The 13,289-nt window shown below is 40.9% G+C and overlaps 1 protein-coding gene across 6 annotated transcripts in view; it reads left to right on the top strand.

Moving 5' to 3' along the window:
• NPHP1 (nephrocystin 1) overlaps positions 1-11,896 on the top strand; it is a 54,950-nt gene extending 43,054 nt beyond the window's left edge. For 5 of the 6 annotated variants that reach the window (XM_036070987.2, XM_078056276.1, XM_036070983.2 and 2 more), the window contains 4 exons: positions 1,164-1,276; positions 4,668-4,741; positions 8,199-8,243; positions 9,878-11,896. In XM_036070987.2, the coding sequence (XP_035926880.1) occupies positions 1,164-1,276; positions 4,668-4,741; positions 8,199-8,243; positions 9,878-10,150 (505 nt within the window). In that variant the 3' untranslated portion in view covers positions 10,151-11,896. Of the gene's footprint in view, positions 1-1,163; positions 1,277-4,667; positions 4,742-4,918; positions 6,538-8,198; positions 8,244-9,877 lie in introns of those variants that run through there. The other variant, XM_078056277.1, reaches the window with a different exon arrangement.
• Positions 11,897-13,289: the final 1,393 nt, after the last annotated feature.

The following is a 13,289-nucleotide window of genomic DNA, read 5'->3' as shown; positions in this document are numbered from 1 at the left end:
AGAGAGAGAGAGAGAGAGCATGAGAGGGGGGAGGGGGAGGGTCAGAGGGGGAAGCAGACTCCCTGCTGAGCAGGGAGCCCGATGTGGGACTCGATCCCGGGAGTCCAGGACCATGACCTGAGCCGAAGGCAGTCGCTTAACCAACTGAGCCACCCAGGCTTCCCTGCCAATCTGTGTCTTTTGATTGGAGAGTTTAATCCATTTATGTTTAAAGTAATAACTGATAGGGACCAACTTAGTATTGCTCTTTTGTTATTTGTTTTTTTTTGTACATCTTCTGGGGGACTTCTGGGGCACTGTGCCTCATTTCGTCCCTTAATGTCTTCCTTTGTATTTGATTAATTTTTTTGTAGTGACACATTTTGATTCCTTTTTCATTTCCTTTGTGTATATTCTATAGACTTTTTCTTTGTGGTTATCATGGGGATTACATATAACATCTTAAAGTTATAATAATCTATTTTAAACTGATACCAACTTACCATCAATATTGAAATTTTCTTTGGTTTTTGAGCCATTATTCTGGAGCAGGCATTACATTAAGCACTTCACACTTAGCTCAATTTAATCCTTTTAGTAAGCCTCTGAAATGGAGGTATTACTGTCTGTATTCTACAAATGAGGAAACCAAAACACAAGGACAATAATTAATTAACCCAAAGCCACAATAGCTAGGAAGAAGCAAAGTCAGAATTCAGTCCAGATTGCCACACCCTACCAAGTTCCACCCGGCACCATGAACAGTCTGAACTCCTGTTTCCTCTTCATTCATCACATCGGGATGGGTGGCCACATGGCTTTGTCAAAACATGTAGCTGACTAGTCCCTTTCTTCCCCAAACACATAATTGATGACTTTTCTTTTTTATTTAACATTTAACATGGGTGTATATGCTAAAATGGAAGCATAAGAATGGCAAAACAGAGTTCAGACTTGAAGGTGTACAATAGAAATATTAGTTAAAAAAAAAGAAATATTAGTTTTCTGAGGTTTACTGTAGGCAACTTATAGTGGAAATTTTCTTTAAAATTGTTGAACAGTTTTTTCAATAATGAAGCAAAACTTGGAACTGTTCATTAAAGTAGTAAGTATATATTTTAAAAACACTGTAGGTTGGATTGTAGGGGGTTGTTTAATGAATACATGTTCTTCTTCTTTAACAGTTTACTGCCAGAAACATTAATTGGAAGTATGTGTTCCATTCATTTGTTGATATTTTATCGCCAAATTCTTGGAGATGTACTCCTGAAAGACAGGATGAGCATGCAAAGTGCTGGTAAGGGTCTTTGCAATTTCCTTATGTACAGTAATGCATCATGCTTTGAGTAAATGTAAGCTATGCCATCCTTTATCTTCTGCTTCTGAAGGTGACATTTGGAATAAAATATATCAAATTGCGTCAATGTGAATAAATTACCTCAAATGCACAGCATTGTACTCCATTGTGCACTTGTGTATATCCTGTGTGAGCTCAGTATATATTCAGTTCTTTACAATATGCATATTTTCACATTACAAATTCTGGAAATTTAAGATCGTAAAACTCAGATATAATCATATTTCCCCTCAATGTCTTGAATAACCTGTTTTTACCACGTTTGGCATATACATCATCTTTTTGGGAAGAGACCAAAATCATCCAAAGTAACTGGTTCTTAATGCATGCAGTTTAAATATCAACAGATTAGGAAAAATTGAATACAGGTAAGAGATATTCAGGTGTTCTATTTTTATTCTTACAACTTCTTTGTGAGCTTGAAACTTTTTCCCAGTAAACTGTTAAAAAATAATTTTAAAAAAATAATGACTTGTCACACATGATTGAACTTGCAAAGAGATATACATGTGTTATAAGAATTGCCTCTGGGGCGCCTGGGTGGCTCGGTTGGTTAAGCATCCAACTCTTGGTTTTGGCTCAGGTCATGATCTCAGGGTCCTGGGATTGAGCCCCGCATTGGGCTCCATGCTCAGTACAGAGTCTGCTTGTCCCTCTTCCTCTGCTCCTCCTTCCCCCTCCCCTGGAATAAATAACTAAAATCTTAAAAGAAAAAAAAACAGTTTAATTTTAATGAAGAGTCTTTGAACTCAGTGACTCAGTAAGCAGATATGTACTGAGTGCCTCCTATATGCCAGCCATTGTACGAGGCCCCGTGATGGACGTGACAGGCACGGGCATCCCTACCCTGGTTGAGTGACAGACTTCAAACACAAAATTATATGAATAATCCTTTTCAACCTTCTAAAATAAGTGTTCTAAAGGAAGAAAGCCAACATGAGCATACACTAGGAAGACCTCAGGGAAGTCTGTAGGCAAGTAATATTAAGATAAGACCTGAGAGAGGAGTTAAAGGTGTGTGGGAAGAGCATGTCTGGGCAGAGGGGCCATTATCCAAAGTCCCGGGGCAAGACCACCCAAGTATGTTGGAGGGATCGCAGTTGAAAGCGGGCCAGTGTGGCTGGAGCAGGGTAAGACCAAGAACCCTATGATGGCTTAGCACTCGTGGATAAGTAGAGTTCATGGTTAGACAGGAGTCCTTTCCCAGGGACTTAGCACCTGATAGGGAGATAGAAATGGAACTCTACATCAGGGAAGTACCACCATTTCTCAAGGAATAATTATAACTCCAAGGGAAGGACACTTTAAGCTTTTTCATCATCACTTGCCTTTGAATTTATTTCAGTGACTCTAGAAAAACTTCATGAATGATATGGCTTCTTAGAGAGGATAAGGCTTATTAGGTTTTTTGTTGGGAAGGAGATTACTCAGAACCATTGTCATCATTTGAATCTGACCATCAGAATAAACCTGGTAAGGCCTAGAGGAAGGATTTTTCTCTACTGAGGACACAAGACAGTAGACTATATTGCCCATGCCATTTCAAGAGTGTCCTTCCTGCTGTGCTTCTTTGCACAGGTCTTTCACGTCCCATTATTTATTGTGGAATATCAGTATTCTCCTACACAATATTTAGGCCTAAATCCTCAACTCCTGATTCCTTTCATTTTCATCCACCACCATCCATTGACCCCAAACACCAGTTCTGGGGTCCTTCCCTGAGCTCTGGTGGACTGGAGTCAGGCCTGAGCAGCCTGCCCCGGGTCTCCTATCCCCCAGCACTTACTGGTTCCTGCTCAGCCTTCTAAGAGCAGGGGTGCTTCCTAGCTGGTTCTTTTTTTTTTTTTAATTCCAGTATAGTTAACATACAGTGTTATATTAGTTTCGGGTGTACCGTATAGTGATTCAACAATTCTATATATTACTCAGTGCTCATTGCGATAAGTGTACACTTCATACCCTTCATCTATTTCACCCATTCCCCCATCCACCTCCCCTCTGATAACCATCTGTTCTCTATAGTTAAGAGTCTATTTCTCGTTCATCTCTTTTTTCTTTGTTCATTTGTTTTGTTTCTTAAATTCCACATATGAGTGAAATCATATGGGATTTGTCTTTCTCTGACTGACTTATTTTGCTTAGCATTATACCTTCTAGATCCATCCAAGTTGTTGCAGATGGCAAGATTTCATTCTTTTTTATTCCTGAATAATATTCCTCTGTGTGTGTGTGTGTGTGTGTGTGTGTGTGTGTGTGTGTGTGTCTCTTCTTTATCCATTCATCAGTCTATGCATACGGGGCTGCTTCCGTAATTTGGCTATTGTGAATAATGTTGCAGTAAACATGGGGGCACATGTATCTTTTCAAATTAGTGTTTTCAGATTCTTTGGGTAAATACCCACTAGTGGAATTGCTGGATCATATGATAATTCCATTTTTAATTTTTTGAAGAACTTTTTCCTACAGTGTCTGCACCAATTTGCATTCCCACCAATAGTGCATGGGTGTTCCATTTTTTCCACATCCTTGCCAGTACTTGTCATTTCTTGTGTTTTTTATTTTAGCCATTGTGACAGGTACGAGGTGATATCTCGTTGTGGTTTTTTGTTTTTTTTAGAGAGAGAGAGAAAGAGTGCAAGTGGGTGGGGGAGGGACAAATGGAGAGGGACAGAGACAATCTTAAGCAGACTCCACACCCAGCACGGAGCCCGATACAGGGCTTGATCTCACAACCCTGAGATCATGATCTGAGCTGAAATCAAGAGTTGCACGCTTAACTGACTGAGCCACCCAGGCGCCCTTCTCACTGTGGTTTTGATTTTCATGTCCTTGATGATTAGTTATATTGAGCATCTTTTCATGTGTCTGTTGGCCATCTGTATGTCTTCTTCAGAGAAATGTCTGTTTATGTCTTCTGCCCATTTTTAAATTGGATTATTTGGCTTTTTGGTGTTGAGTTATATAAGTTCTCTAACTAGTTCCTTTTACCATACCACAGTTATATCATAAGGAGGAAAGAGATTGGGAAACGACAAAGAAAGAACAAAATTTTCTAGTTTTATTCTGTTCAGAGCCACTTTAGTTTCTCCCTAAAAGCTCTATCTACTTGGCACAAGACTCATTTCAGAACTCCCTGGGGTATGAATATAGGGGTGGGTGGAGGTTGAGCAGACAGCTTTGAGCCCTCCTAGAGGTTAAAGTGTGTAGAATGTGTTATCAATAACTTGTGTGGCACAATAATTTTTGTCTGAATGAATGTTTTTATGACTGTTGCAGTCAAATACATTGGACGAAGTTTATATAAAATCCTTTTTGTTCTTTTGTATTTCAGACTTAATTAGTAACCCAGTGTTGGCCACCTTCCCCAAGCTCTTGGAGCAGCCTGACATGATGGACGCACTCAGGGTAGGTAGCACACACCGTGATGGAAACCTGATGGGTTCTGAAATTAGTTAAACACACCATGTTAGTGAATTCTGATACCTGCTCTAGGGTTTGTTTGGGGTTTTTTTCCTATTTGGACAGTGTCTCCCGACCCCTGTCCATTGTCTAGTTAACTTGGTCTCATCCTTCCTTCCTTAGCATGAAGGTTACTTCCCGAGACTGCCTTCCCTGCCCTGATAAGCAGATGGAGTACCTGCTATGCACGCTGCTGCAGTCTCTTGCCTGTTGTTTATTCCTTGACTGAAGAGGGCCACTGAGTGTGTCCTAAGAGCAAAAATCCAAAATGGTTTGTTAGGTAAATCAACTGACCTCTCAGAAGAGAATCAGGGCATGCATATAATTTTTTATTTTAATTCAACATATACTGTCTGCTATATGAAATAGCAACTGGATATTAGTTTCAACCATATGAAATCTCTAATTTTCAGCCATTTTTTGAACTTAATATGTCAGAGCCAGCAAATATTAGGAGTCCATTGTGCCTGCAAGGCAGTACTCAGATACCATGATAAGTGCCATCAGGGATGTATAATCCAGGTCCTTGAAGATTTAAAGAGGGCAGCAAATGAGGATCAGGAACCTGTTCCATAAGAGGTCCTCGGTGAGATAGACCTAATAAAAAGCTGGGGCCAAGTCGGATTTTGACATGCTGAGATGGGAGGGAAGAAATTACAGGTAGAAGGATCAGCATGAGCCAACATTTTAAAGCAGGAAGGAATAGAGAGTATTCTGTTTGCTCTTAAGAAGAGCAAAGGATCCAGTTTGGCATGTAGAATGCCATCTGCAGGGGGGCAAAGTGGATCTGAGTCTCACATTGCCAGGAAAGAGTGTGCATGGGAGACGGTGGATAATCTGTACAGGGTTCTGCTTTCGGAAAGCCCCTGACACACAGGCAGAAAAGTACCCATACAGGAGGGAGGTGAGCTACGCTAGCAGGTGATTCCTGTCAGTAAGGATAGAGGTCCTGTGGGCCTGACAGAGAAATGGAAGGAGGAAGCAATCACCGGCAAAGATTTTTACAAAGATTTTGAAGCTGATTTCATGTGATGGTTTGGCTAGGTTTGGCGTGTCAACAGTAATAATGAAGTTTTCTGCAAAAAGACTTAATGACATATGACCGTCCATGATTTCAGACAAGTTCATTTGGCACTAGCATTAGATAATGCAGAATTTCTCTTTTTTTCCCCTATAAAGTCATTAGTATCATAATATCTATTCATTATACAGAACAGAAGTCCACTGATTCATTTGACAAGTATTTTGCAAGAGCTCACTGTGGCTACGGCCCCGTGTAGGTGCTGGCATTTTCTCCAGGTGTGTAACACTCATAGAATCTGGAGCTTTAGCACTAAGCTAGTCTAAATTCTGCATTTCTTGATGAGAAGATAGCCCAGGCAAGTGCACTGCAGGTCAGTCTGGGTGCGTCCAGATGCGCCACAGGCTCAAGAAAAGGCACATAGGTGAAGTTGTTCATACACATTATTAAAGTGAAAAAAAAAAACATTTGAGTTGTAGTAAGTGTATTTAAATATATATATTTACATTTATATATCTGCCTATAAAACTATCTGGAAGAATATACTCTAGAAAGGTAATACTGATTACGTCTGGATCATGAGTTGTTTATCTGTATTAACTTTTCCACAGTTAATTATTTGTACAATAAATAATAAAAATAAAAAAGAGTGCTTTATTTCTATACTCTTGAGCCCTGTCTTCATGGCATACCATGTTACTTAGGATAAGCTGGCCTGTGAGGTGGTAGCTAATACAGGTTAATTTCTCACTCATGGTACCTTTCCAGCATGGATCAGTGGAAGACCCTGCTCCATAGTCACCCATGGATGCAGGCTAGTGGAGGCGCCACTTCCTTATAGCGTCATCTAGAACAAGTGGCTTCTCTGTTGCCAGTTGCACATGCAGGAAAAGAGAGAATAGAGGATTGTCCTTGGACTTTTCACTGCCTTTGCCCTGAGGTGGCATAGGCCATTTCTACTCACATTTCATTGGCCAGAACCAGTCACATGGCCCCACTTAACTTCAAGAGAGCTGGGAGATGGCGTCTTCTGTTTGCTCCAGAAGGAAGGAAGAAGTGGATCTTGGTGTATAGTAGTGACCCCCCAACACACACACACACACACACACACACACACACACACACACACACGTACGTTTGCTGTTCGACACTGAGTTACTATAAGTGAAACACCTTACTGCTTGCTGGTAGCTCAGTGAAAAATAAAGTGAGACCTTGACACAACAAACAGTAGGCACATTTTACCAGATGTTAAGTCTAAAGTTGCTAAGTGATAGTCATGTGAAGCCAGATACCTTTTAAAGTTTCTATCATGAAGTGTGTGAGCCTCCTAGCATCAACTTAGCTAAGTGTAGTTTGTTGGTGGTGTTTTAATAATAATAATAATAATAGTACCTGCCTGTTTGGTAAAGCACCCTGGCTCTCTAAGGGTCCTCTTCAAACTCTCCAGGACCCACAGGTGCAGCGGTCAATAAGGTGGTGGACCACAGTCTCATAAGGTGGTTATTTCATGGTAATAACTGACCATTCATGGTAACAGATCATGGTAAATGGGACCATCCCAAGACGTGGCTCATTAGGGGCACAACCTGTGATCTCTTGGTAGGAAATTTCTCCTTCATTTCATGGAGAATCTTGTTCTTGGTGCCATGTGTCATCTTCACCCCAGGGCCTCCCTACTGAGACAAGGGCTGATGCTTTCATGGAATCCATGAAATCAGGCACCAACAGGAGAATCCCTGCAGGCAGGCACAAAACGGAGCCTAAAGGAATGGGCACATTCCCGCCGGCCCCCCCCCCCCGCCCCCCGCTCACAGTTTGCCCAGAACTGGTGCTGAGAATGTCTTCAATTCTTATTTCGGTGGGATTAATTGCACTCTGGTTTGTTTTTTAATTTCTTTAAAGAAGCTTGTGTGAAGTTTTATGAACAGATTGGGATATTTACTTGCAAAGTTGTACTTCATTTCATCTCCTCCTGGCCCCCGTCATCATCACAGCAGACAGAATTGCAGAGAAGTATGGTATTTGGCAGAATTCTCTATTTTCATTACCGTCTGACCTTAAAACCTTAACAGTATTTTACTGTTCAGGTGCTATGTTTCTGCATTTTGCATGGATATGTTAGTGTTTCACTGATTCTGTTCTTAAATTAGTTTCGACTTAGAAGAATCATGATGCTTCCAAGGTAGCTTTCACCGCCCTGTGGGTCTGGTTCTGGTCGTTAGCAGAATCTGTAGGTGCCTACAGATTCACTATATATATGCGTAGGGTCCGTACAGCGTTTTTAACCCTGTCCATATGTTTAATTACCGTGAAATTGCAGAAGTGTGGCAAAGGCTTATGAATACTGGTATTAATATAACATATTTATTTGCTTTTTAGAGTTCATGGGCTGAGAAAGAAAGCACATTAAAAAGATCAGAGAAGGTAATGTGATTTTCCACGCTAAACTAAATATTTGCAGGGCTCACTGCTTGCTTACACATGCTAATAATGCTTCTGTCTTAGCCAAAGTAGCCATAGTCATAATCCCTCTTAATCAGTTAAACTGTGCCATCGTCATTGCAGAGACATGTTCCAAGAAGGTATGGGTGAGCGAGTCCCAGTGTGACAAGAAACACTTGATCAAAACAATCATTTCAGATCACTGAGTGTTATTTGAGGAGAAGTTTCTAAACAAAGTCTCCAGTTGGCTATCATATTTTTCTTACTTTAAAAAATTCCTCTAGCTCTCAAAGTCCATATCATGTAAGGAGAAGGAAAAGGAAAATTGGCCTACCCAGTGTAATACATTGGAAAAATGTATGGCTCATGCTTACATTACCGTAGAAGCTTGGTGATTACCAAACAGAGCTTGTATTAACCAGTGAGTAATGGCTTCACTGCTCTGATCCAGGGTTGACAAACTTTTTCTGTAAAGAGCCACATAGTAACTATTTTTGAGTCTGCCGGCTGTAAGGTCTCTGGTACAATACTCAACTCTGCCGTGGCAGCACAAAGCCAGCTACAGACTACATGTGAACTCTGAGCGTGGCTGTGTTTCTCTAAAACTTTGTTTACAAAAAGAGGTAGTGGGCTGCATTTGACTTATGGTCCATGGTTTTTGGACTTCAAGTCTAGAATGTTAATTATCTACAAGGAACATGGGAGAGCAAACTAAAACTCCTAAAAATTTTAAGAAACATAAACTGTTTATTATATATAATATATGTGTATATACACACACAGACACACACACTATGTATTGTAAAAGTGTGTTGTATCCTTATTTGAGCTTCCATTTGACCAGTACTGTCTACACTTGACCTTTGCTAAAACAGGCAGGTTTAATGCTTTTCTAAGGCAGCAGTGGACAAGGTGCTGGGCCTCAGGCCTGTAGAAATTGCCCCCACACACACACATGGTTGCTTGGAGGGGCAGTATCCATATGTAGATCTGCTGCGTATAGATATCTCCACCTTCAGACTTCCATGCTCCCTGAGAGTCCTACCCCAGCCTGTCAGTGTCAGGGGTTGACTGGGTGTGTCCATACTGCGGTACTTTTGCTATCTGGAGAAGGTCTGCACATTCTTACTCCTCGGGTCTCCTTTCTCTGGATTTCATGCCACCCTTCACTTATATCAACTTGACATTGTCTCTGATATGCTGGAATCTAATTAAGTGCATACAGCTGACTTCACATTGTGTTTTAGTTATGTTTACCCGGAACCACACCCTTGTCACCAGAACTAGATTTCAGCACCCCAATGTCCTCAATGGAATGTGTGAGACACCCTCAGGGGAGCTTAGGAGACTCGCTGGCCTGGTGTCGAGTCTCTCCCAGACTCTCAGGGAGAATAGCTCATCTCTCCTCCATAGTGACTCTTGCTTGCTTCCACTTCAGAGAGTGCGGTTTCCCGACTGAGTAGCTGGTTCAGAGCCAGTTACTTGCCAGACGCTAATGGCGCCCTCCACCTCACCCCTTAGATGGATTTTAGTTTACAGAGTTCATAGTATTTAACACTTAAAAAGTATTGATACAGATCATTTCACATTTATTTGTGGTGGTGGTGTTTTCCCAGAGAGACAGAGAGTTCCTGAAGGCCATGTTTCTCCTGGTTTACCACGACTGTGTGGTCCCTCTTCTGCATTCCACACTCCTGCCCCCGTTCAGGTGGGCAGAAGAGGAGACAGAGGCTGCCCGGTGGAAGGTTATTGCTGACTTCCTTAAGCAAAACCAAGAAAACGAGGGCGCCCTCCAAGCTCTGCTGTCGCCAGATGGAGTCCATGAACCTTTTGACATTTCAGAGCAGACCTATGACTTCTTGGGTGAAATAAGAAAGAATGCAGCCTGACAGTGGTGGCCCTTGACCCTCAGCTTCCCACTGAATCTGATGGACCTCCTTGATGACCTGAATAAAATGACAGAACCAAAAGTAACTGTCACATTATCACTACGGCTTTATTCTTTTTGTACAGATCACATTCTGTAAGAAATACTTACCTGATAATTTGAATATATATTAACACAATAAAATACATTTTATAAGGAATAGTATTATTGAAATTTAGAGAAAATTTTTTTCAAAACCAACTAACTTAAAGTTGACTGTATCCATAGATTTGTATAAAAGCAAGATTTTATCAAAAGCTAAATTTATGATTATTCAAGAAAGAAAGTATGAATAAACTATTGGGACTACATCAAAATAAAAACTTCTGCACGGCGAAGGAAATGACAAAACTAAAAGGCAACCTACTGAATGGGAGAAGATATTTGCAAATGATGTATGTGATAAAGGATTAATATCCGAAACATATAAAGTATTGATATAACTCGATACCCAAAAAACAATCCAATTCAAAAATGGGCAGAAGGCATGAACAGACATTTCTCCAGAGAAGACATACAGATGGCCAACAGACACATGAGAAGATGCTCATCATCACTTACTATCAGGGGAATGCAAATCAAAACTACAATGAGATATCACCTCACACCTGTCAGAATGGCTAAAATCAAAAACACAAGAAACAACAAGTGTTGGTGAGGATGTGGAGAAAGGGGAACCCTCGTGCACTGTTGGTGGGAGTGCAAACTGGTATAGCCACTGTGGAAAACAGTATGGAGGTTCCTCAAAAAATTAAAAATAGAACTACCCTACAATCCAGTAATTGCACTACTGGGTATTTACCCCCAAAATACAAAAACTAATTCAAAGGGATATTTACACCTGTATGTTTATAGCAACATTATTCACAATAGCTAAACTATGGAAAGAGTCCAAGTGTCCATCAATAGATGAATGGATAAAGCAGATGTGGTATAGATACAATGGAATATTTTTCAGCCATAAAAAAGAGTGAAATCTTGCCATTTGCAACAACATCGATGGAGCTAGAGAGTATAATGATGAGGGAAATAAGTCAGGGAACGACAAATCTATATGATCCCACTCGTATGTGGAATTTAAGAAAACAAACGAGCAAAGGGAAAAAGAGAGACAAACCAAGAAACAAGACTCTTCAATTATAGAGAACAAAGTAATGGTTACCAAAAGTAAGGTAGTGGGGATAGGGGAAATAGGGGATGGAAATTAAAGAGTACACTTACCGTGATGAAAAAAATAAAATGATTAAGAAAAAGAAAGTGACTAACGTAACATAATAAAAAAAAAGAAAGTGAAAATACAGTCCACAGAATGGGAGAAAATAATTGCCAATCATGTCTGATAAGAGGCTAGTAGCTAGCATATATAAATGTATGATTATTGCTAATGAAATTTATGTTGTGAAATGAAGGGGAAATCAGAGAAAATTGTGCTGTTAATCACTTGATTCAATCTAGTATTGAATGCTTTATCCTAATTAGATATAAAAGCAGGATCTAGTTTTGCCTTTTCAAGTCCATATAAGTGCTCAGTCAGGGGTGCCTGGGTGGCTCAGTTGGTTGAGTGTCCGACTCTTGGTTTCGGCTCAGGTCCTGATCTCATGGGTTGTGGGATCCAGGGGGCCTGCTTAAAGATTCCCTCTGCCACTCTCCCCACTCTCTCTCTCTCTCATTCTCTCTCACATGCGCTCTTTCTCTCTCTCAAATAAAATAAATCTCAAGTCCATATAAGTGCTCTTTCAAAAAAAACAAAAAATTTCAGGCTTTGGCGTAAGAGTTAACCCACCCGTGTCAAAGAACAAAGGTTTCATTGCATTTCAGGTAAACTTGCGACTGCTGGTGAATTGTCCCAAGCCTTCACTGTTAGTAGGAATAGTGCAGCAGGCATTTATGAAACGCCTACTGGGCATGTTCACAGTTAACTAGGTTAATCCCCACAACTACTATTGGAAGTAGGTACTGGTTCGTTCCAGTGCTACTGGGTCAGGTTAATCACTTTGTCCAAAGTCAGAGCTAGTAAGTAGCACAGCTAATACGCCAAGTAAAGGTACCATGTATAATTTTCTGCAACCTAAGATACTCCTTTCATCAGGACAAAGGTTGAGGAATTGCATGTGCAAATAAAACATGAGAGGACTGTTTGAAAAAAAAAAAAACATGACCAATTAGAGTTTAACCTAAATAGCCAGAGTACCAATAGAGGTACTTTTTCTGACCACATGCTGCCTTAGAAGGGGCATTTACTTTTAGAGATTCATCATATCATGAAAGTCCTCAGCTTCATCTTAGCTTGCCCTAAACCCTTAATCTAAACTGTACTTGGGCCTTCATCTCAGAAATTAACATGGTGTGACAGGGTTCCCAGCCACAAATCTAACAAGGGAACTTGGCCTTGAAAAAGAGATGTCACTATCTCCAAGAGCTGTTTTCTGGAGAATCTCTCCATCTCCCCTCTGTACCATGTGGGCAGCTGGATGGCCAGACACCATTCATATATGGCCATCATGATGCAGCTGCCCCATCCCCTTCCCAGGCGCTGCCTCCCCAGGTCCTGCTCAAAGGGAAAGGGGTTCCCGCCTTTCCAAATGGAGGAGGCAAGAACGTGTACAGGGACTTTTCCCCATTCTGTCACTAGGCAGCCTCATCTTGGGTCCCTGTAGTCTTGTTTAAAGGTACCATGAAACCATGTCACTTGCCATTGTGAAGGTCATGGTTTTGTAGAATCTTTATTTTTTTTAAGATTTTATTTATTTGAGAGAGAGAAGGGGAGCGTAAGCAAGAGAGAGAGAGAGAGCATAAGTGGTGGGGGTAGGGAGGGGTAGAGGAAGAAGGAGAAGCAGGCTCCCCGCAGAGCAGGGAGCCCGATGCGGGGCTCGATCCCAGGACCCTGGGATCATGACCTGAGCCGAAGGCAGACGCTTAACCCACTAAGCCACCCAGGCGCCCCTTTGTAGAATCTTTAATTCCCTATTCTGCCTTTTTATTCTTTTAATCACTTAGCTTAGTATTAAACCAGAGGTTGAGCATTTTGAATGAAAGAAAATATTGCTGGTGAATTCCTTTCAGCGAATGTACACATGAAGAGAGCAAGCTTTCTTTAGAAT

The sequence above is a fragment of the Halichoerus grypus genome, chromosome 10 (genome assembly GCF_964656455.1).
Source record: "Halichoerus grypus chromosome 10, mHalGry1.hap1.1, whole genome shotgun sequence".
In the NCBI taxonomy this organism is placed as follows: domain Eukaryota; kingdom Metazoa; phylum Chordata; class Mammalia; order Carnivora; family Phocidae; genus Halichoerus; species Halichoerus grypus.
The sequence above is the reverse complement of the archived record's forward strand: the minus strand, read 5'-3'. Positions and strand labels throughout refer to the sequence as shown.